Below are 22,839 nucleotides of genomic sequence, written 5' to 3'. Positions count from 1 at the left end.
CACTACACCGTTGTAATCCATGAAAACCGTCAGCATTGCCTTCTTTTTAGACTGAAAACGACGTGGTTTTTTTGGTCTCGGCTCATTTGGTGAACGCCATTCACTTGCCTGATGTCTGGATTGCGTGTCGTACTCATAAACCCACGTCTCGTCTCCAGTAATGATCCTTTTGATGAATGTGGGATCGGATTCAGCCTCGCAAATCATGTCTTTTGCGACGTCAACACGGTCTCTTTTTTGCATGAAATTGAGGTATTTTGGCACCTGCTACTTGCTGCTGCTACACGACGGAAACCCAAATCATTAACCACAATGTCTTGGGCGGATCCATAGGCAATGTTCAAGTCCTCCGCTATTTCTCTGATGGTTAATTTGCGGTTATTGACCAACATTTCTTTTACTTTATCAATTTTTTCACCGACTTTCGATGTCGATGGTCTGCCACTGCGTTCATCATCTTCGATTGACTCACGACCACTTCTGAACCGCTCGTGCCACTGGTAAACGACCGTTTTTTTTAGAGAATCGTTGCCGAAACACTTTCCCAACATTTCCAACGTCCGTGCGCCACTAAATCCGTTTTTTACGCAAAATTTAATACAAGTTCGTTGTTGCAAATTTAAATCCATTTCTGAAATTGTAAAAAATCGCCAACACACACAGAGATAGATGTACTCTTGGCTACGTAACTTTTGCAAATGTCAAGTTATGACACTAAGATTTAAAGGGAATATCAACAACAGATGTACCAATTTAACAAAAAAAACAGAACTCAAATCGGAACGATGGGAGCGCCACACGGTGATTATTCCGGGAACTTTTTGATCAAGGTAGTATGTAACCAAACGTTTTTGCAAATGATGATGTCGCTTTTACGTCGAAACTGGTAATACTCAAGAAAATTGTGTGGATATCACCCGGAATTCTTCATTTTCCCGTGGTGATTTAGATGATCGTTAATAATTTTATATATTGGAATCAAACGTGGATCATAGAATCTGCTTATCGTCTCGAGTCTAGTACCTCCTTCCGTTTTTTAATTGATTATAATGGTAGCGAAATGTAGCATGAGATTAGGGTTGACTCATTATTGTACGGAGCGCACTTGGGATATACTTTATTATATACATTTGAAGTAGATAGAACAGAAAACCTTCATCCGATGAAAAATTGCCAAATAGTTTGGAGCAACACTGCTCGCTATCAATGATAAGAGTTGAAGCCACAGCTTATTTACTTTTTTCTTCATCTCAGTGCATTCATATCGTTATGTTATGACATCACTACTTCCATTAGTCAACAAGATCAATAACTTTGGCATTACACTTCTAAAACGCAGTGCTACTTCTGAAGTTTTATTTGACAAGAATTATCTCTGACATCATTGAACCCATCATCACCACCTTAGTGTACTGAACGAGGCATAATGTTCTTAGATTTAGATAATTGTGAAAATATGCGTATCTGCGACGACAAAGAATACTTTCTAGAAGAGGTAACAGATGTTGGAAAATTTAGAATTACAAGGAATTAAGATAGGCTAATTATAAAGTAATGTAAAGGATACAACTTTCTTCGGTGTAATGCATAATTCCTGGCGAGTTTGGTCGATGGTAACCGTAAAAGGACACTTCCAAAGTATAACAGTTGACAGTATCTTTCAAGGTGTCGCAGAAGAATCTGAAAATACATTAGAAAATATGGGATCAATTTTTTACTCTTCGCAGGATTTAATTTTGAAGATGTCATTTTAATCAAGATTTGTAAAAACTTGTTTCAAAGCTACAAGATTTTTACTATCATAGATTTTCATTTTTATTAATTTAATTTAGATTTTGAAGATGAATAACTGATCTTGAGTTCAGAGATAAAATCTAAGTGCCACGAATGGACCATGAAGTTTACACTTCAAAAGTGATTTTATGCTGGCTTTAACATGCATAATTTTATACAGGATAGTTTAACTGTTTAATTTATAGTAAACAAATATTAAGATAAATCTTCGCTCGTAAATGTTGACATTTGTTGCTTATTATTTAATAGGAAAGAATTTAAATAGACAATTAAACCCCAAGTTCACACGCCGTGTGATATTATCCCTAGCATTATGCCCATGTTGTTATAGCCACTTTCAGAGTAGGATATAAGTGTAAAAAGAATACCTCCAAAACAAAAACAGCAGTTTCAGCACCGGCCAAATATTATTGCGCACATACTTATATTAAAGGCTATACCAGTTCAACCAGGATACGCACACATTTCCCTTGCTTATAGACCAGTGTGGGGTAACTACGCTGTTGGGTTTTGAATTCCCAGTAGCGTCCAGGGAGCTATGACCGATTCGATCTTGACCTAGATTGACTAACAAGTGACCAATAGGGAGCGTATCGTAATCATATGGCCACGGCAAGGATCTGATGCTAGGCCACCGGCCGGATAATTTTTTATTCAAACTATTACCAAAAACAAATGTCAATACCACTGCAGGTAGGGTAATTGAGAATACCCCCGCAGTATCTCTGCTCCTCCCTTCCCCATTGCTCCCTATGGCTCCCTTAAAATAAACGTGAGGCATACTTCTCTCCCTTCGTTTTGTTTGAATTTTTATCGCCGGCGGTGACGACATTTAATTTCAGCCATTTAGATTGAAATTAAAATTAAACAACTTGGCTTTTCCACATAGAAATGTTTTATTTAGGACGCAGGTTTCGCTATGGTATAACATCATCAGGAAAAAAATACAGTTCAAATGCAGCATATGTATCTCTAGATGGAGGGGAAGAGGCGGGAGGGCGGAAAGCAGGGATTGGTTGAGGTAGGAAGAGGGGCGGAGGAGGAGGATTGGTAATATTGATAAATTAGCAGGCTGGGAGGATGGATTAATGCAATGTTGAAAAAGGTTTGCTTGGCGTTGGGTTGGACGCCAGAAACTGTTTTATTTATTCAGTCACGAAGCTTTGTGATTAATAATAAAATTAAGTTTGAAAATTTAACACACAAGAATTTGTATTACTGCGGAACTTGGCTCGGCCGGCATTTATATTACTTAAGGCTTAAGATAGGGGAGCGGTTGCCATTCGAGATGTTCTTAATGCCTAAAGGGTGCTCCCGTTTATTCTAGCAACAATGTGACAAACGCTCCCACTGATACGTATATAGTTAAGAACATCAGAGAACAGATAATTCTGTATTATCATGAATCATAAAAAAAGTATATTGCCATGATACAGATGTATGGATCGACGCAATCGAACCTAAATTCAATGGTTTCAGGCCATTATAAAATATGATGATCGCTAAATGAGTAAACATGGTATTTTTACACGAAACTTTATTATTCAACGATCGGATTCGACACACAGACGCCATCATTAGGCGTGAGACTAAGCCTATTCCTGATGATCGAGGAAGGATTCGTCAAATTCAGAAACGCAGTCAACGGAGACTTGCAGCATTTTTCTCAAAGGCTCCAGGTAATTGAAGTGCGTGCTTCAAAGTACGACTACCGCCTCTAGATCTCGAAAAGTACGACCCCTCTAATGGGATAGAGAATACCCTCGCAGTATCCCTGCTTGTCGTTAGAGGCGACTAAAAGGGCGGGGAGAAGACCCCGAAAACAAACCCCGGCCAGCCAGTGAATCATCCGGACAGTGCTGATCATACTGCTGCGCGATTTTAATGCCCATTATCCTTTGACCCCAAGCAATAGGTTATTTTCAAGCAATTTTAACTAATTTGATAGATAATTAAAACCTATTTCTATTAACTTTGAGGATTAATTGAGGATTTTGGCCACTTTTTATAGAACAGGGGCGAAAAAACTGGATTAAACTGAACTGAAATTGAGTGATTGAGTGAAAAAACTGAATTGAGTGATTTAACCATTGAAGGGATAGTTTTCCATGACCATTTGAAATAGTACATATATTTATTGGCTGTATATTTTCTTGGCATTATATGGACCTTATTTTCGTCAGCTGCGTTTGAGACCCCCCTGCGCTTTGGGGGATACTCGTGCAGAATCCCTGCTTGTCGTGAGAGGCGACTAAAAGGGCGGGGAGAAAGCTCCGCAAACAAACCCCCAGCCAGCAAGGGCTGGCCAGGTCCGGACAGTGCCGTGGATCCACTGTGTGTGTGCGGCCATACCATCTGGCCTGCGATCTACCCAGGTATTTGCCGTGCTTGGAGAAAAGGGGATCCTGGAGGGGGAGCTTTCTGGTTCCCAGCAGGGATTTGAATGTCCTGTATGGATCGGGCAGTGTTATCCTTCTACGGCCCTGGATTTCGCGTAAACGGGAGGCCGGAGCTTGCCACTATATCCACCAGGGCTCTTTCGTCATCTCGCCATTGTGTATAGCTGGCCGGGTGGTTACTTCACCCGCTGAAATAAGCGACATATTCGCCAGGCAGTTCGCGGCCAACATCAGTGAAGAGGGCTATGCCGCGGACTTCGCAAACATAAAGAGGCGATGCGAGAGAGTCCCTCTCAATTTCGGTGAAGGTCCATCACCGGCAGATTATAATGTGCCATTCACGCCCTGGGAGCTTAAATCCGCCATCCAGGACTCCCGTAACACCTCGCCAGGTGCGGACCGAATCCACAACGATTTTCTCCGGAATATTCCGGAAACAGCGGTTGGGGAGGTCCTAAATACCCTCCACCAATTGTGGACTGACGGCAGTTTTCCAAATTCCCGGTGAGAGTCCGTTGTGATACCAATTTCGAAATACGGCAAGAACAAAAATGACCCGAATAACTACAGTCCTATATCTCTCACCAGCTGCCTGTGCAATTTGATGGTAAGGATGGTAAACCGACGGCCCGTTTGGTGCTTGGAGACGCGAAACCTGTTCTCCGACGCTCAGTGCGGCTTTCGGCGTGGGAGTTCCACGACTGACCATCTGGTGCGCACTTACAACTTCATCCAGAAAGCATTTATCTAACGTCAACACGTCGTAGCAGTCTTCTTCGACCTGGACCAGGCCTATGATAGTGTGTGGCGACGGAAAATCCTTAACACGCTGCACAACTGGGGATTTAGAGGCAATATGGCCCTATTTATCAGGAATTTTTCAACAAGGCTCTTTTTTAAAATAAGGACTGGGAAGCACTTATCCCGATTCTTTAAAAAAGAGAACGGGGTACCCCAGGGATCAGTGCCGAGCGTGACGTTATTTGCCGTTGCCATCCATGACGTAATAGAATGCATCAATGCTCCGGTGATGGCATCGCTCTATGTGGACGTCCTAACCATATTTTGCCGGTCGACACGATTAGCAAACGCCTCCAGGCAAGCTCAGGTGGCCCTAAATGAACTGGGAGAGTGGTCGCGAAGGAACAGGTTTCGCTGCTCCACGGACAAAACGAAATGCGTGCATTTCCACCGTCTTCGCGGACACCACTTTACCCCGACACTAAGCCTGCTGGGTAGGAATATCCCATTTTTCGAGTCCGTCCGCTTTCTGGATATGATCCTTCATGAAAAACTAAACTGGCGGGAGCATGTTCACGAATTACCCGAGATGTGTCACCAAACCCTCAACATTTTAAGGTTCTTAACTCTCTCCACATGGGGAGCACACCACATTACCATGCTTTTATTGTACCAAGGTTTCATCCGTTCGAAACCGGACCATGGTTCCATAATATTATCATGTCGAGAGTCTTACTTGAGACCAATTACATTTGTCCACAATGCCGGGATACATTTGGCCACTGGAGCATTTAGAACCAGCCCAGTCCCAAGCCTACTTGCTGACGCAGGTGAGCCTCCGTTGGCAACCTGCAGGACGATTTTGATGTGCAATTATGCCTGTAAAGTTTTATTTAAGCCGAGACCAACCACCCATGTTTTAGCATTGTTTTTAACCAGCGGTTTTGGACTTATTCAACAGGCGGTGAAGGGCAACTAGGCCCCTTGCCAATCGTTTTAATGATTTTATTCATGAGGTTAATTTTAACTTTCCTCAAATACGCCCCGTCGCCTACGCTACATATCCACCTTGGTTAACACCAAAGCCGGATATTAAGTCCATCTCTCATGCGCACTGCAAAGCGAAGACGGCCGAGTCGGAATACCAGCGACTCTTCAGTGTCGTCCTCGGCTCGCACTCTGACTTTGTCCCTGTCTACACCGATGGGCCGAAGTCAGAATCAGCATGTACCAATGCGGTCGTGTCCCAATACCATGGAGTCGTGGGGAAAGAAGTTCACAAATTTTGCGGTGTATACACAGCCGAACTGTCAACTAGAAGGACGGCCTTAAGAGAAATAAAAGAAAACAACAGCTTTTTCCTCATCTGTTTGGACTCGATGAGCGCCCTAAAATCAATATCGGTCTTTGCACCTATGCACCCGATAGTTCAAGACGTGCATTATAGCCTCTTGTCCCCTCAGGGGAAGGGGAACAGGGTATATTTTCAATTGACTCCTGGTCATGTTGGAATACCAGGTAATTAAAAAGCAGACAAAGCAGAGAAGGAAGCCCTGGGCAAACCCGAGGGCGACTCCACGTTGGTTCCTGTGGAGGACGTGAAGGCTGCCTGATGGAATTTGGTCCTGAACCGGTGGAAGGAAGCTTGGCGGTCCTTGCAAAACTATAAACTTAGGGTCATAAAATCGGTCGTTTCGCCATGGCTCTCTTCTATCCGAAACATTCGGAGAGAAGAGGTCACGATTACGCGCCTGAGGATGGGTCACTCTGCCCTTACTGAGTGCCAGAGAAAGGTTTAAAATAAGGGTAGATTCAAGTAATATTTTAGGGAATGACTCCGGTTGTATAAATCGAGTTTTAACTTTTTTTAGGGAAACTGGTTTAATGAGGCAGCTTTAGTTTGGGTGTTATAATTTTAATGCCTTTTGTTTTTAAAAATTATCTATTTATTTTTTTACTTATTTATTTGTGTATTTATTGATTTATTTATTTATAAAATGGAACTGAGGTTCTAGTCATTTTGACAGTGGTGCAAAATGACCGTAGCTGTCGACGCACCCCATACAGGGTTCGTCCGGAAAATAAGTGTACTGAGCTCAGGAAAAAAAAATTATTACACTTTTACATATCTTAAGCTAATATTCCTCAAAATAGGACCCTTGTGAGTCGATACACTTGTTCCAGCGGCGTTCCCATTCCTGGAACGCTCCCGCGAAGGCATCATCGGGAACCTCTCGAAGACTCGTCGTCGACCTCTTCTCTGCCCTCCACGAACATCTTGTGCCACCGAAAGATCATGTTTCTGGACATGGCTGACTCCCCGTAAGCCTGGTTAATCATACCGACAGTTTCGGTAGACGATTTCCCAAGCTTTACCGCAAATTTGATGGAATAACGCTGCTCCAAAAACTTCGGCATCGCGTTCCGTGACGTGGGTCGAGCGTGGAGGTTCGCGTTAACAGAGCTCCTCACTACACCACAGCTCAGAGCCGACTGCCTTTTTCAGCGTCGCTTGCCAACATACCCCCCTCCAATCGCAGCCCGTCAGAGCGGTGCTGGGCGCGCCTGGAGCGGCGGGAAAAAATCAGTACACTTATTTTCCGTACGAACCCTGTAAACCCCCAACACTACTATTACTACGATAGACAGAGCAAAAACATTTGGCATTTGGTTTGCTCAATGCCATTCCGATGAAGGTTAAGGTGCACCGCACTCTAAACATTTGTAGGGAAGGCAGAAGCCGTAATGACCTCCTCTATGAGGATATCGACGAGATTAAGAGATAAATGTTCTCTCAGGGAGTGATTCATTGTTGCCGACTAACCGCGAGGGACAACGGAGAAAGTAGAAACCGGATCTCCGTGATTTTGACATTTGAGCGAGACAACAAGGTGTTCGTTGGCTGTGAATCAGTTCCCGTTTGGCCGTTCATACCAAACCCACTGCGTCATTGTCAATTCCAACGCTTCGGCCACGTCGCGTGATGCGCGCAATCGGCGTTATTCTGGGGGATTACCCTAACTCTTTAAGCAGAGTTTTAAGATTTTAAAAGGAAACCGGCCTAATGAGGCAAATATATTTGTGGTGTGTTTATTTTTTAATGCTTTTCGTTTTACATATTTAGTATTTATGTGTTATTTTAAAATGTATTGAGGTTTAAAACGGTCTCGCCAGTGGTTCAAAATGACCATAGATGTCGATGCGCCCTAAAAAGCCCCAATACTACTACTACCAGACGATCCATCCCTTTCCTACTCTATCCGTGGCCTCCGTCTCTGCAATTACAACCCATTTCAAGAGAAATAAATGTACCAGCTACATGAATATACACATATAACATTCGAAGAAATATGTAAATATATATATATATATATATATCTATATATATATATATATTTATATAGACCATAAAACCACAGTAATCAACCCGAAGGTCGGTTTAGTAGGTGAAGGTAGAGATCACCCAGTACTAAGCCCTATACGGCATGTGAAAATTCACACATCAGGTTAGGAGGGCCAGTTCCTTTCCCTGTACCGGTTATGGTTTCCCAGGAAGACCTGGTACCCGAAAAATCACATAGCTTGGGTGGAGCTGAATGTGCCCAGAATGCCTTGCCCGGAAATCAAACCCGGGACCCTCCGGTCAGTAGGCCAACGCTCTACCCACTGGACTACCGCGACCCAATATATATATATAAACATATATATGTATATGTTTCTGTATGTATGTATATATATATATATATATATATATATATATATATATATATACATACATATATATATATATATATGTATATCTATGTATACATATTTCTTCGAAATGGAACGCTCTTCGGACTTCTGACACACAAATATATAAAAATACAGATGTAGATTTTTATAACACAAAGAAAGGACACTCAAACCGAAAAATGACATAGCTTGGGTAGAGCTGCAAGTGCCCAGAGACTTGCCCGGGAATCAAACCTGAGACCCTCCGGCATTAGTGTATGTATGTGTATATATATGTACATATATATATATATATATATATATATATATATATATATACGACATATTAGACCCACGGATCTAAGGGTAAATTACGTTTCCTCGGTAGCTCAAGTGGTTAAGAGCATCCGCCCGGCTAGTGGAAAGATCCGGTGTTCGAGTCCCGGTTGAGGAGATATTTTTACTCTTGTGATCCGTTCGATTCCACCTTTCTATATGAATATATATATATATACTATATATATATATAGAAAGAAATAATATAATATACATATATATATATATATATGTATATTTCTTGAGGGATCAAGTTTTATTGTTAATTGTCAAAAGTTAATTTCTTTAATCGGCTCCATGTTTACGGAACGAAAACTAAACAATGTATAATTGATGGTTTCCGCTGTAACTTTATAAAATCGATTAATAATAGAAATGAAAAAATAGTAACTTATTTCACGAAATTTATCACATTACGACCTGGGTTTCAACGTTTAACGTCACCTGAAGATGACGTTGAACGTCGAAACCCGGGTCGTATCGTAATAAATGCTCTGTGGAATCACAAAGTTACTATTTTTCATTTCCAGTCTAAACAATGTAATATTTAAACACTTCAATAATGCAAAACTGCTCGACAAAGCGAAATGGAGGGAGGGCGAAAGTCCCTGTAATTATGGAAAGGCTAATTATAGACAAAAAATCCGTAAACGATAGGTGTACGTACGAAGGACCAACAATACCGGCCAAACGGCCGGTATATCGGCCAATATAACTGCTCGCGATATTAATTGCTAGACTATTTAATTTTTATTGTATGTTCTACTAGGGATTTAAGCATCCCTTTGGAGCATAAGGTGAGAATGAGAATAGATCACCGGGAATCACCTCCGGTGTCACGGTATTAGTTCGAAATGGACACTACCACACATAACCAAAACAATAAGTAAAATTATATGTGGGTTTTTGTCGAAAAGCCTTAAAATGATAGCACATCACGAAACGAAATATATGATTAATTTACTAAATTAAAATATTATAACATATACTCATAGGGATTATTGCAATTTTACTTCGATGGAAGACGGACTCGAACGATTTTCAGGACACATCTGCAACCCGGGGATTGGCCTCCACCGGTCGTAACCCTCGCGGGAGAAGAAAACATGTTAGGAAAATTTTATTCCCCTGCTGAGATGTTTTACCTGAAATCCGTTCTAATTGCTGAGTTCTTTTCTTTAAATCATGTTGTTTCCCACCCAACTCACAATTACCCCGTTTTGGTAGTAGGAGTATGTTTAGATGGAGCTAATTTTAAGCTGTAACTAACTTAGTTTTAAGCTATATAGTATATGTACTTACTTAGTTTGCCCTTTTTCACAGGTTTCTGTGAAACCTGTGGAATGTCTCGCGGCAAAATATGCCTAAATATAATTATATTAAGCGACGGTGCTTTAATTGAGATCACACTCCAGCGTAGACTAGACGACTCTGCTCAATACGGATCATACTAGTACTTTCTCATTTCTCGAGCGCCTCCTCTGTTTTTGACGCATATGGCATGAACCCAAGGATATTGAATTTTTATTTCCGTAACAGGAGAGGCTTAACTTCTAATATGCAAGTGGAAATGAATTGCCGTCACGAATGTGAACAGGCCCAGAGGAAGTTTCCTTAATGGGAATGACACCATCAAGCGTTCTTGGCATAATCACAATGGGAAAAACTGAATATTTGGACAAAGCTATTTAAAAACTTTTTTTCTATAAATAAAGCTATATAGAAACCAAATTTTTCTCGAATTTTTAGGTTAGTTTTAAAGAAAATAGCAAAACCTATGCGATAGCGAGTGAATTAATCAAGGTAACACTGAGCCGAATTTTCAAATGAGGTCATTAAAGAGGAATCGAAACATGAGAATGATGGAATAATGCAGTTGCTACTTCAATAAATTTGGAACGTTAGCCCGCTTCCTTACCGATTTCTGTGGAATGCACCGGCGATAGTCGAGGCAGGAAGCGGCGATATCTCGCGAGGAACGGCAGAAACGGGTGCGTGGCCTGAGAGTGGAGGGCCTTCAAATGGGACTAGGGTGCTCCCCGAGCGACTGCCGCCACGGCATGCCAGGAAGGGATTTTATGGTGGAAGGCTCGGGGCCGAATGGTGGCTGGGTTAAGTAGAAGGGTAGTGCCAGGTGGAGACAGTGTGGAGGCTCAGTACCTTCTAAGGACACAGGATTGGAGAAAAAATCAATCGGAGAGGGAGGAATAGAGGGGATTTGAGATGCCGACTGGTGAAATGGCTTTCGATCGAACCCCTTCCTTCCTCGTCCGGGAACGAAGAGCCCTGGGAAAGCCGGTTACCCAAATGAGACACTTTCCCCGTTGGAGAAAATACGCAGGCGGAGAAAAGATCTTGTTTCCAGATTATCTTCTCAATAAACAATATCTCTCCCATGACAGTCGCTTCTCTGAGAAGGAAGGTTTTGTGAATATTTGTCTTAAAACTTGAATTACAGCTGGAATGAACTAACGTGAAATTCATTAATTACTTATATATGCATTTTTAATGATTGCGAGGTTCCCTTTCTGTATGATTCTTCAAAATATATAAGTAAAGAAAGTCACTACCGTGAGGTAAAATATCAATAAAAGCAAGATTAAATTTGTATCTGTATCGTTGTATATTGTTTTGACAATCAATATTTAACTGTATCGTTGCATACTGTTTTGAAAATCTCCTTGTTACTAGCAGGCATCCAGGAATAGATGGATTTGTTATTGTTAGCAGGTTAATTCTGAGTCTATTCGAAAGTAATTAATCGCATTTCCTATTGAAAAATGTTATTTGCATTAGAATTAGAGGTATTATTCTTAGCTGAAAGATATTAGTACGCATGTCTTCAGCACTGATTTGTTCCAAGCTATTTGTGAGCTTCCATATTAGGAATACTCAACAATCAGTCTCTCGAAGAATTACCACGATCATATACTCAAATTTGGTTATCCTTTTAAAATACTCTTACTTGTAGTACCCCCCTATTTACTTTCGCGTGCCTTCCGAATATTTATTATTGCTTATGTACAAACACGTTATTAGATTGAGAATAACCGAGAAATTGCTTGACCGGAAAACCGCGGTCTGATGTTACTAAAACACTGAAAATTATTAGAATCGGGAAAATGGACGGCAACCTTCGCCTAGGGGCACTGGATTGCACGTACACTTAGGCTTACATTTAAGGTTGAGTTGACCCAAAAAAAATTCTTCAAAATTATCTCTTTCAAAACATTTAAAAACAAACAATTTTTGATAATTTTATACCGATTTATCGTGTGAACTTGTTTTTCTTTCAAAAATATATTCTTACTGCAAAATCCGTCATTATTTTGGCCAAATGAAAGGAACATCCTGCACATGCAAGGAAGAGTTTAATTTGGACATTTTACCATTTTTAAAAAACATTTTCTATGATTTTCGAAACAACGCTAGGTTAATAAAGACTTGCACATTATCCAGGAGGTTTGTTTGTGAAAAAATAGAATTTCTTCAATAAAATAACAAATTACTCCCGAAAACTCGAGTTTCTTGCATGTAAAATTTGCAAAATGTATTTTGAATATAATTGACTTGTCCATATTATTTGCTCAACATGAAAAAGTCACCAGGAAGCCCTATTTTCAGTATTGGGGAACCGTCTGGGTACATTAATTAACGTTACCCATAACAATATTGATGTTAGGTATAGTGTTGAATTATCGATATTAAAAATGCTCACATATTACAATACCGCTTTGTAAATTAACTAACGAAATTTGGTGACGTAGAATTGAAGAAAAAAGTATATGGTTTAGCATTCTTTTTTAATCGATACTAAAAGTAAAAATAAATGAAGTCATTTCCGATTTTGTGAAAGTATCCTCTGCCGTACCCAAAGAAGGAAGATGTCTTTCTTATTTTCTTAAGCATTGATGGAAATAGTTCTCAAATTACTATTGACAGAATGTTATCAATTGATAACGTGACAACTTCCCGAGGCCTAGTTATTAAAACAAAAGCTGAGGCTATCACGATCGATATAGACATTTGTATTGAATGGCGTTATCGAAAGGTTCTTAAAAATATATAATGCGTGTTTTAGAGATGAATTCTGATCGGCGAAACAACGAAGATTGGTAAAATTGTGGGCGAAACAAAATTAAATGCTATATGATATCGGACCCTATACGGAAGAATACAAACAAAAGACCTTCGGAATTGGATTTAGAGTAGCGTGGTGGAAACAGGTAATGATGGGAAAATTTTATGTTCTAAGATGAGGAAATTGATGATGAACTGTTGGGTTGAAGGCGTGATGAAATTAGGGGTGAAGATTGAAGTGGAGCGAAACGTTGTATGTTCCTAAACATATGTAGTATTTGAAGAAAGAGGGTAGAGGAAGATTGGAAACAGGTTGGGCTTCATGAATACTGAAGAGAGCGAATGCAAAACGAATTGCTTTAATGTATTGGTCGAAGAGAGGAAGTAGTTGGCGAGAATTCTAAGGAGATGGAGCAAGAGAATGAAGCGGACACTGAGAGACAGAGGAATGTTGAAGACGGAGATGGCAGCAATAAGATTAACGAAAGATTGAGGAAAAATGGGCATTGTGTACGGACAGCGAGAAGAGTTACAGAACCTCCAAGAGCTGAAGAAGAAAATACTGCACATTGAAAGGTGTTTAACTAATTAGTAGTTTTTCACTACTGGGCGATATTCAATTGTTCTCTGGGACTTTCTCAAACATTGGATCATCATTAAAACACCTAAAAATATTATTCCGTGGGAACGTGAAATAGAGGTGCTTTTTTGAATTAGTTAGGCATCGCATTCAGTATGCATCGAAAATGTGCGACCCAGTGATTGCATATTCATTTTATGCGTGTAAAACTAAATGAAATGTAACCCGGGTTAAACACAGGGAATAATCAAAATGCTTGCCTATCAGGAGTCCACCTGGAGTCTAGAAGATGCTACAGTGTAGCTAAACTAGTTGACAACAATAAATTCCATTTTTCCTGCTTCATCACTATGGAGTTCTTAGAGTATCGACCCCAACTATCTCTCAAAGGAACTCGAGCTGATAAAATCTGCCATAATCGTCGAGCGAAAATTAGAAAATGCAGGGTTGGAGGCAATGGAAAGACAAATGTTGCACGTAAAGCTGTGCCAATCGAAAGTAATAAAAATTATTTGATTTGAATACTAACATTGATTGAGTCCATATCACCATCGTACTATATTGGCAAATATTATAATTATTGGGAGTTGTGGGTTTGTAGAATCTACTAATGTAAACAATCCTTTTTTACGTACAATTTGTAATCAACAGAAATGACGAGGGCTATTAGACAAGTGATGTTGGAAAGGTTGAGCACTTAGCTATTTTTCTGCATAGTCGCCTTGACGCTCAATCACTTTTCACAACCTTGCAACCAGCGTTTTTTAATACCGGCGTCGTACCTTTCTCCCGCCGCATCACGAAGCCAACTGACGACTACTTCTTGCACTTCCTCGTCTAACTTGAATTTCTGTCCTCCAAGGTGTTTTTTGAGAGAAGAAGACAAGTGGTAGTCGCTGGGGGCAACGTCCGGGCTGTAGGAGGGTGGTCGACTATATCCCACCCGAGTTCATTGGGTAGGGTGGTCGTTTGATGTGACACATGTGGACCTGCATTGTCACGATACAAACACACTCCTTGTGTTAACCGAGGACTTCGACACAATATTCTGTACGGAGAAGTACTCAATCCCTTAGTAAAAAATCTTTTCCACCACCCAAGAGATCCCTTCCAGACACGAGTGGGGGAGATAAGTGTAATGCCGTATGTAAGCGCTACCTTATTTTGCCATATGTAAAGGAAGGTAAGAACTTGAAAAAGGTTTCTCCTTTCCTTATACGGAGAATTTTGTCGCAGATCGTACCTGGGAACCCTAAGAGCGTGAAGAAGCTGAGGGACGGTACACTGCTCATAGAGACCTTAAACGAAAAACAGAGCGAAAAGCATGGGAATGCTCCATGACATTCCGATAAAGGTGGAGGTGCACCGCACTCTTAGCACCTGTCGTGGTGTCATCAGTCATTACGACCTCCTTTTCGTAGACGTTGACGAATTCAAGAGAGAAATGTTCTCTCGGGGAGTAACTGATTGTCGACTTACCAAGAGGCGCTACGGAGAAAACGTAAACCGCATCTCCGTGATTTTGACGTTCGCGCGTGATAGGCTACCCGACAAGGTGTTCGTTGGTTATGAGTTGGTCCCAGTGAGGCCGTTCATTCCAAATCTCGTGCGTTGTTTTCAGTGCCAACGTTTCGGCCACGTCGCTTCGCGCTGCGAGGGCAAGGCAACCTGCGCTGTGGTAAGGACAGGCACGAGGATAAAGAGTGCTCCTCGAAATCTCTTTGTGTGGATTGCGAGGGTGCACCCAGTGTACTCTCGTGATTGTCCGAAGATGAAAGAGGAGAAGAAAGACATGGAGATAAAGATGCTCGAAAAAATCCCCTATGCGGAAGTGAGGAGAAAATACAGGGCGCTAATCGCCCCACCTTTCTTCCGGTCCTTTGTTTCCATCGCGTCCATCCCATTGCTGAAGGGTACCACCGCCACGCAAACGGACGGCCCCAAAGAAACCGCTACGGTCACTCGAGCGCCGAAAGACAAATGCCCCTAAGGCTAATGAGACTAAAAGTAAGGTGGAAAACGTGCCGCCTACTCCGTTGGGCCCATCAAAGAAGAGCCCACCTAAAACCACCAAGGGGAACACGCCGAAAGGGCGTGAAAAGACAACTTCCCCAACACTTCCTGCGAAGCCTAAAAATCCGGGGATAATGGAAGAGGACCACAGGATCTCGGATACAGAGGTCTTCGCAAGCGAGTTGAGGAGGAAACATCGCTTCAAGCGATAATCACCAATCAGTTGGACATCTCACCACCTTTTAATAAACCTATTTATTTATAAATATATTTATTTACTTCCATTTTAAACTTTTAACGTCCTTTATATAACAATTGGACTGCAATGGTTTTTATCGGCACAAGGAGGCGCTGGCCGTTTTAATCCATGATTTAAAACCCTCTTGCATTGGTCTGCAAGATACACATTTTAAGGCTGAAGACAATTGTATAATAAAGGGGTACACTTTTCTTAGAATGGATGACACGAGTGGTTAACGAGCTCAAGGTGGAGTAGAAGTTGCGACTCGCGAGGCCCTTTACATCTCTCGAGTCCAACTGAACTCTCCATTTCAAGCAGTCGCTGTCACAGTGCACACACCTGAGACGGTAACTTTATGTTACGTCTATCTGCCGGAAGGTGCACCGGTAACTCATTTTAATCTGGAAGCCCTCGTCCGGCAGCTATCTCGGCCATTTATATTGATGGGCAATTTTAATGTCTATGGCTATTAATGAGGAGGGCCAACAACCACAAGTACGAGGGTCATCCGGAAAGTAGTACCCGTTCGTGCCGCATGAAGTGCTGACGACGCGAGTAGCCGCTGGACGAGGTCAGATAGCTTCAGTGGCTTGTCTGCCTTCTCTGAGCCAAGTTGCGTGACGCTAGCATTGCCTGTGTTGTTTCTGTGATTGTTTACAATGTTTAAAAAAATTGAGAACGCCGCCAGTTGTGAAGTGAGGGCAGTGATTAAATTCCTCAATGCAAGAAACGTTCGCCCATGTGATATTCATCGCCAATTAAAGGAGGTGTATGGAGACAATGTAATGGACGAGTCGTCTGTTCGGCGGTGGTGTCGCAACTTCAACATGGGGAGGGGGAACACACACGACGATGAGCGTTCGGGGAGACCGTCTGTCATTACAGACCAACTGGTGAGCTCAGTTGACGAATTCGTGAGGAACGATCGGCGCGTCACAATTGATGACATCTGTGAGCATTTTCCCAATGTTTCTCGAACAATTGTTCATGAAATTGTTAAACACCATCTGCATTATGCAAAAATTTGTGCAAGATGGGTCCCTCGCGTATCTCAATGAGCTGGCGGCGAAGGACTATGCAGCAGGAATACAGAAACTTGTCACACGTTATGACAAATGCCTTAATTTGCTTGGAGATTATGTTGAGAAGTAGTTTAAAGTATCCTCTTTCAAATAAAATTTTTTGTTTGTTAATATTTACTTTTGTGTCTTTATTTCACGAACGGGTACTACTTTCCGGATGACCCTCGTAATAGGAAAGGACTAATTTTATTGAGGGTTTAAACCTGTTTTTATTAAATAGCGGCGCTTTAACAGTTTTAACGGGGAATCCTGAGGCATAGATCTCTCTATATTCTTGAGAAGTCTACCCCCAAAGCTGAAGATGTCCGTCTACAACGATCTCTGTGGGAGTGACCACTTTCTTCTTCTAAACGCAAAAGAAGATATTTCACTTAGCATTTCCAAACCACACGCCAAAACTGGCGTATCAGCAATGCCGACTGTGCGCTATTCAAGCGTCTTTTTGGTTCCCATGAATACCCAGGTCTGGACGCTAGTTTGGCCGCGTTGAGCAAGGCTCGAGGCGGAAGCTACCGAAAGTGCCCCTCGTATGTCCGATAACGTTAGTCGAGCACCTGTCCCTTGGTGAAGTAGTGAATGCGACAGGGTGATCCGGTCGAGGAAAAAGGCGTTGAATATTTTAAAAAAATACCCTAAGGCACTCACTCAGGTATGGGACAAAGTGAAGAAAATCTCTGGATCCAAGGGCTCATTCGTCATCTCACCATTGCTTATAGCTGGTCGGGTATCGACTCCACCCCATGAAATAAGCGACACGTTCGCCAAGCAGTTCGCGACCAACAGCAGTGACGTGGCCTATGCCACGGACTTTGCAAACATACATCTGCATCTATTTAATACCCCGCAAGCCGCGTCAAGGGCGTGTGGCGGGGGGTGTTGGGTCACAACCCATAATTAAGAAAGAAAAAAAACCGCATGCAAAAGCCACAATTTTATACCATCCGCAAACAAAACATGGCATACACTTATGCAAGAACACGTACACCCCACACGTACACATTGTATTCGGATGGGCAGTGTTAGGAAGAGGATTAATGTAGGGCTGTCCATTATCACCGGTGCTGTTGCACGTATGCATGGAGGAAATGATCAAAGATGCATTGGAAGAACTGGCGATAAGAATGGAAGTCGGAGGTGAATTCACAAAATCTGATAGGTATGCTGATGAACAATCTCTAGATTGTCAGTCAGCCAAGTGTTGCAAGCAATTCTTGGTGAAATAAAAATTCAGTGTGAAAGATATGGGATGAGAATCAATATAAATGAAATAAAAGTTATGCGGTACACCAGAAAGGGAAAGGCTAAGTTAAGCAATAAATAGGAGTCAAAGACTGGAGCAGGTGGAACAGTTTACGTATCACGGAAGTGTTTTGGACCAAAATGGTCAATGAAGTAGGGCAATGAGGAGAAGAATTGCTTTAGGCATTGAAGCTTTCAGAAGGAAGGAATTGATCATGGGAAAGTTGAGTAAGGATGCTAGGAAAAGGCTTGTTAAAACTTTGATAAGTAGCGTAGTTATGTACAGCTCAGAAACATTGTATTCGTGCTAGAGGTTTTGACAGTGCTCTTCGACTTCTCCGTCGAGAGGTGATTTCACATTATTGGAGAAGCGTTCGCAGAGGATGTCTGGCTCTTTTCCTCGTCTGAGGGGAAGGTGCGATCCCCGTGGCTGAGTGGTTGCGCCGCTTTTGAGGGAGACTTTAAGGCGCGTGCCATCCTCCTGATTGAGCCGTCCTCAGTGGCCAGTTCCGAGACTGTTTTATGCCATTCCTTTCGCCGGTGCTGTCTTAGCAGTCCGCGTACTTCGTTTCTGAGGGTGGTGACTCGCATGCGGTTTTTCTCTGCTGCGGTCGTGTTGCCACTTGCGCCTGGCTGCGTTTCTTGCCGTCACACACTTTAGGATGGGATTTGGAAGTGCGTGGGGAGCAGGTGGAGGAAGTATAGCCATCCGTGCCTCCTTCATAGAGGAGAGGATCACGTTTTCCCAGGCTTCAAAGCCCTGGTCTACTTCCCTTGGGCTGGAGGGCTCTGATTTTTTGGGTAACCAGTTCTCTGAACCGCTTCCAGTGTATAGGTGGTTTCCTTTCACACCCTGTAGCAAGGCGAAAGAGGATTATACTGTAATGTAGTGGAAGGTGGTCCGATGCCGAGTTGTTAAGGGCAATCGAGAGAATTGCCTTCGGGATCCCTTTGTAGAGGACTATGTCGAGCACGTCGTCCCTGCAGCGTCTCAGGGCCAGGTGAGTCGGCGTGGGAGGAGCTGTGATAGTAGGGGTTTTGGCGTCCTTAAGGCGAGCCATCTTTTTCCCCGCCGTGTTGTTAACGAAGGACCCCCAGTCTTGGTGTATACAGTTCAGATCTCCTCCAACGACGCAGTGTTCTGTAAAAAGAGAGCTGATTGCTGCTTCGTCGGCATCCTCTAGCTTGCCCTTTAATCAGGACATGATGATTTCAGTGACCTGATGTTTGGTAGCCAGAGACGGGTTTCGAAGGGCAATTTCGCAATCTGCGGCTAGATTCTTGATGTCAGATTCATTCCTGGAGGGAGCAAACTTCAAACCTTTCTTTAAGATATGTCTCCTCCTCGGTGGACGTATGGTGACTCTGGCTAACAACTCTTGCGGCCGAAACAAAATTATATGGTGTGTGGGGTCTATTTTTATTAGTGGTACTCTGGTAATTTTGAGGTAGAATATTAATGAGGTTACTAAGCTTTTTCCTGTCAGGTTCTTTAACGCCATTCACAATTGTAATCCATTCCGCAAAATTTAACTTGGAGTAAAGTGCTAGGTGCAGAAAGAACAAATAATGTGATAAGAAATCCCTTTTTAAATACTTCAGTTTCAGTGCTTCCCTTAGGCGCTGGATTTTCGCCCTGCGTGTCGCTCTCATGGCCAATGTGGAGAGTCGAAGTGGCACGAGTCTGGATGTACGCTGGCAACACTCCATTCTTGAGGCACTTGCTTTGTGGACAACATCCAATGATGCATTTCTGTGTTCCACAGAAAGTTTTCAGTATAGTTTCGCCTGTAATGCCATGCTAACTATACGAATATATTCTGCTCTTCCAGGCTCCAACAAATATATTGTACTGTTTCAGGCTCCTTTGGAGCCTTTCACTGTGACATTGATTTCCTACTCATGATCATGGTTTAATCACCTTTTTTTCTTAATCAAGATGATTACTTTTAATCAGTCTGTTTTGTTTTATTCTCATCGATATTCCTATACTTTCACATTGTCCACGAATTCAGGTGTTTTATTAAGGTATCAGAACATTACAATCAAGAATGGACCAGATTCACGATTCTGACTGGCGAAAACACTGTCAATTTGCTGAATTTGAAATTATACGAGTGAGTGATGGAAATGGTGGATGTCAGTCGGGCATAAGCCACATATGCCAAAAACAGAACCCACTTCCATAAAAAACCAACGATTTCCGAATATTCCAGTTGCTAAAATCCGTGTAATTACTTAGGAATGAATGGCATGTGCGATAGTTATCTATTTATAATTTCCCCTGTTCATTGACTGGACATTTAAAATTGAAGACTAATGAGAATTCAGTTAGTTCCAGATATTTACAATCAAGGAGGATTTACTTAAATTCTGTGGACAGTCGCAAGATTAATGGCAGGGCGTGCGAGGATAAAGTAACTAAGTGATTATAATAATTTTGAGTGCCTGCTTAAAAAATGGAGTACTTGCCTTCTATCCTCTTTAACACTAAACCTCGCCAGTTTCCCATCTCCCCTCTGATTCTCCCGTTTCAGCATTCACTTCCAAGCGCCCCTCCGCAAAGGCCCAACCCGTCGTCCCCTTTCTGGCCCGCCATCGATCTAAGCCTTCCACCCACGCCAGCCGACCCACCCTACTCCCCGCCCCCTTCTCCGACCACCCTGCGCACTCCCGGCTCAAAAGGTTGGAACATAATCCACTGTTTCAATTGGCAGTCATTTGAAGCGAAATACTTTCAAAACGGCGGGAGAAATGATATGGGGTTGATGCTCCGAACAACCACGGGCGCACCAAGCCCCTCTAAATCGACTCGCTTCTCCCCCGACGTCTCTCCCACGAAATATCACCCCTTGAATCGGTGAACGCTATTTCAGAATATAAGCTCAAATGTGGCCACAAGAAAAAATAGTAGTTAGTTCTCGTTCTAAGAAAGGTTGTCAAAGTGCTTCCTCCGAAATGAAATTCTAATTAACGCGGAAGAATAAAACAACAGAAAGTTGACACGTTCATTTATATAAACGTGACTTTCTGATGCATTTGCTCGCCGGTGAATGGTTTTAGAGCATATGCAGAACGTATGTTGGAATTAACTTAGTTATTCGGTCACTACTAATAGGTTTCTAAATCATTTGTGTCGTTGATTACGTTACATTTTACCTAAGCAATATATGTATGTATGTATGTATATATATATATATATATATATATATATATATATATATTTATTTATTTAAAAACATTATTCACGTACGAGGGCCAATTTACAGTGAAAAATATTACAAACATGAAAGAGGACAAAAGGCAATAACAGCATTACAATAAACAACGAGAACCGAACATGAACCGGGGAAAAATTTAATTTATTGAAAGGTGGGATAAAGTTTGGGTGGTGAAATTGTTGCATAATAAATTAAAAGGATCGACAGTGTGAGGGAGTGAGTTAAGAAGGGAGGAGAGGCGAAATAAAGGTGAGCGCTTGGTGAGAGATATGAGCTGCATATGTTACTGATGTAGGCATATACATTTCACTTATTAAGGAAAATGAATGTCAACATTAGTTTGCGAAATTTTGTGTGTGCCAATGTCAAGTGATAGAATATCGAAATAGCTTTTATGGCTTTTATGAAAGCTAACGATTCTACTCCTTAAGGGTGAAAACGTTCTTCCGCTGAGCAATATAGTCATTTTACCTCCTGATGGATAATTCCAATATCTTTTGACACACATATTCGATTTTTCGAGGAAAGATCAAATGATAATCTCCATGAAATTGGTATCACGACTAATAGCGAGACTAAGTCACATTTACAGACCTGAAAGATTCTATTTTCATTGCTAAGTCAAGCTGAACAATTTGTAATTGCCTTTCATAATTTGAAAAAACTTTAATGATTAATAATCGGTAACATTTCAATAACAATTTTAATTACTTGTTATTGAATCAGCGTATTTTGCAGTGTAAAAATCATTCGCTTTGATTAGATCAAGGTGAATGGTTTTTGCACTGACGTTTTCGCATTTGTGTAAGCTCCAGCAGTATTCCCCGCAGTTTCTTTGACATAAGATTAAACGGCTAAGGATTCTAATCATCTATGCATGGTCCTAAACATCCATTAAGTCATGACCATATCTGTTTTCATTTACTTTTTCAACGTCTGTTCAAATCACATACTCATTAATTCAACATCTGTATTTATTTTTAGTCATTACTTTGAAGAGTTTACCTTTATCTAACGTCGTTCTTGCTGAACTGATCTCACCTTTAATTCGCAACAAATTCCTGCAGAGCACAGAGTGTAATACGAGAAAAGGTAGTGAAATTATTGAAAGACTACAAGAATAAGTATGAATTTCATGTGTATTGAATCATCGAATATGCATCTTGTATTTAAACCGCATCCTTTACATTCTGTATGCATGAATGCCCCATAGTGCGCGGAGAAAAAAATAGTGTAGAGAACAAAACCCAAGACAAACTTTCATACCTACTACTACTACTACAACCATAAAGGGAGGTAATTGTTGTATCAAGGGTATTGCGTTGGACCTCTGACCGGAGGGCCGGGGATCGATTCCCAAACAAGCATCTCAGGGCACCTGCAGCTCCACCCAAGCTCT

The 22,839-nt window shown here is 41.7% G+C and overlaps 1 protein-coding gene across 1 annotated transcript in view; it reads right to left on the bottom strand.

The window, feature by feature from the left end:
- LOC139687065 (cytosolic carboxypeptidase 6) overlaps positions 1–22,839 on the bottom strand; it is a 1,035,710-nt gene that overhangs the window by 2,245 nt on the left and 1,010,626 nt on the right. Inside the window, exon 11 of the mRNA XM_071584170.1 lies at positions 1,568–1,680. Within this exon, the coding sequence (XP_071440271.1) occupies positions 1,568–1,680 (113 nt within the window). The remainder of the gene's footprint in view (positions 1–1,567; positions 1,681–22,839) is intronic.

This window comes from Hetaerina americana, unplaced genomic scaffold, assembly GCF_022747635.1.
Source record: "Hetaerina americana unplaced genomic scaffold, ioHetAmer1.1.p SCAF_16, whole genome shotgun sequence".
NCBI lineage: Eukaryota > Metazoa > Arthropoda > Insecta > Odonata > Calopterygidae > Hetaerina > Hetaerina americana.
This window is presented reverse-complemented; position numbering and strand designations above follow the sequence as displayed.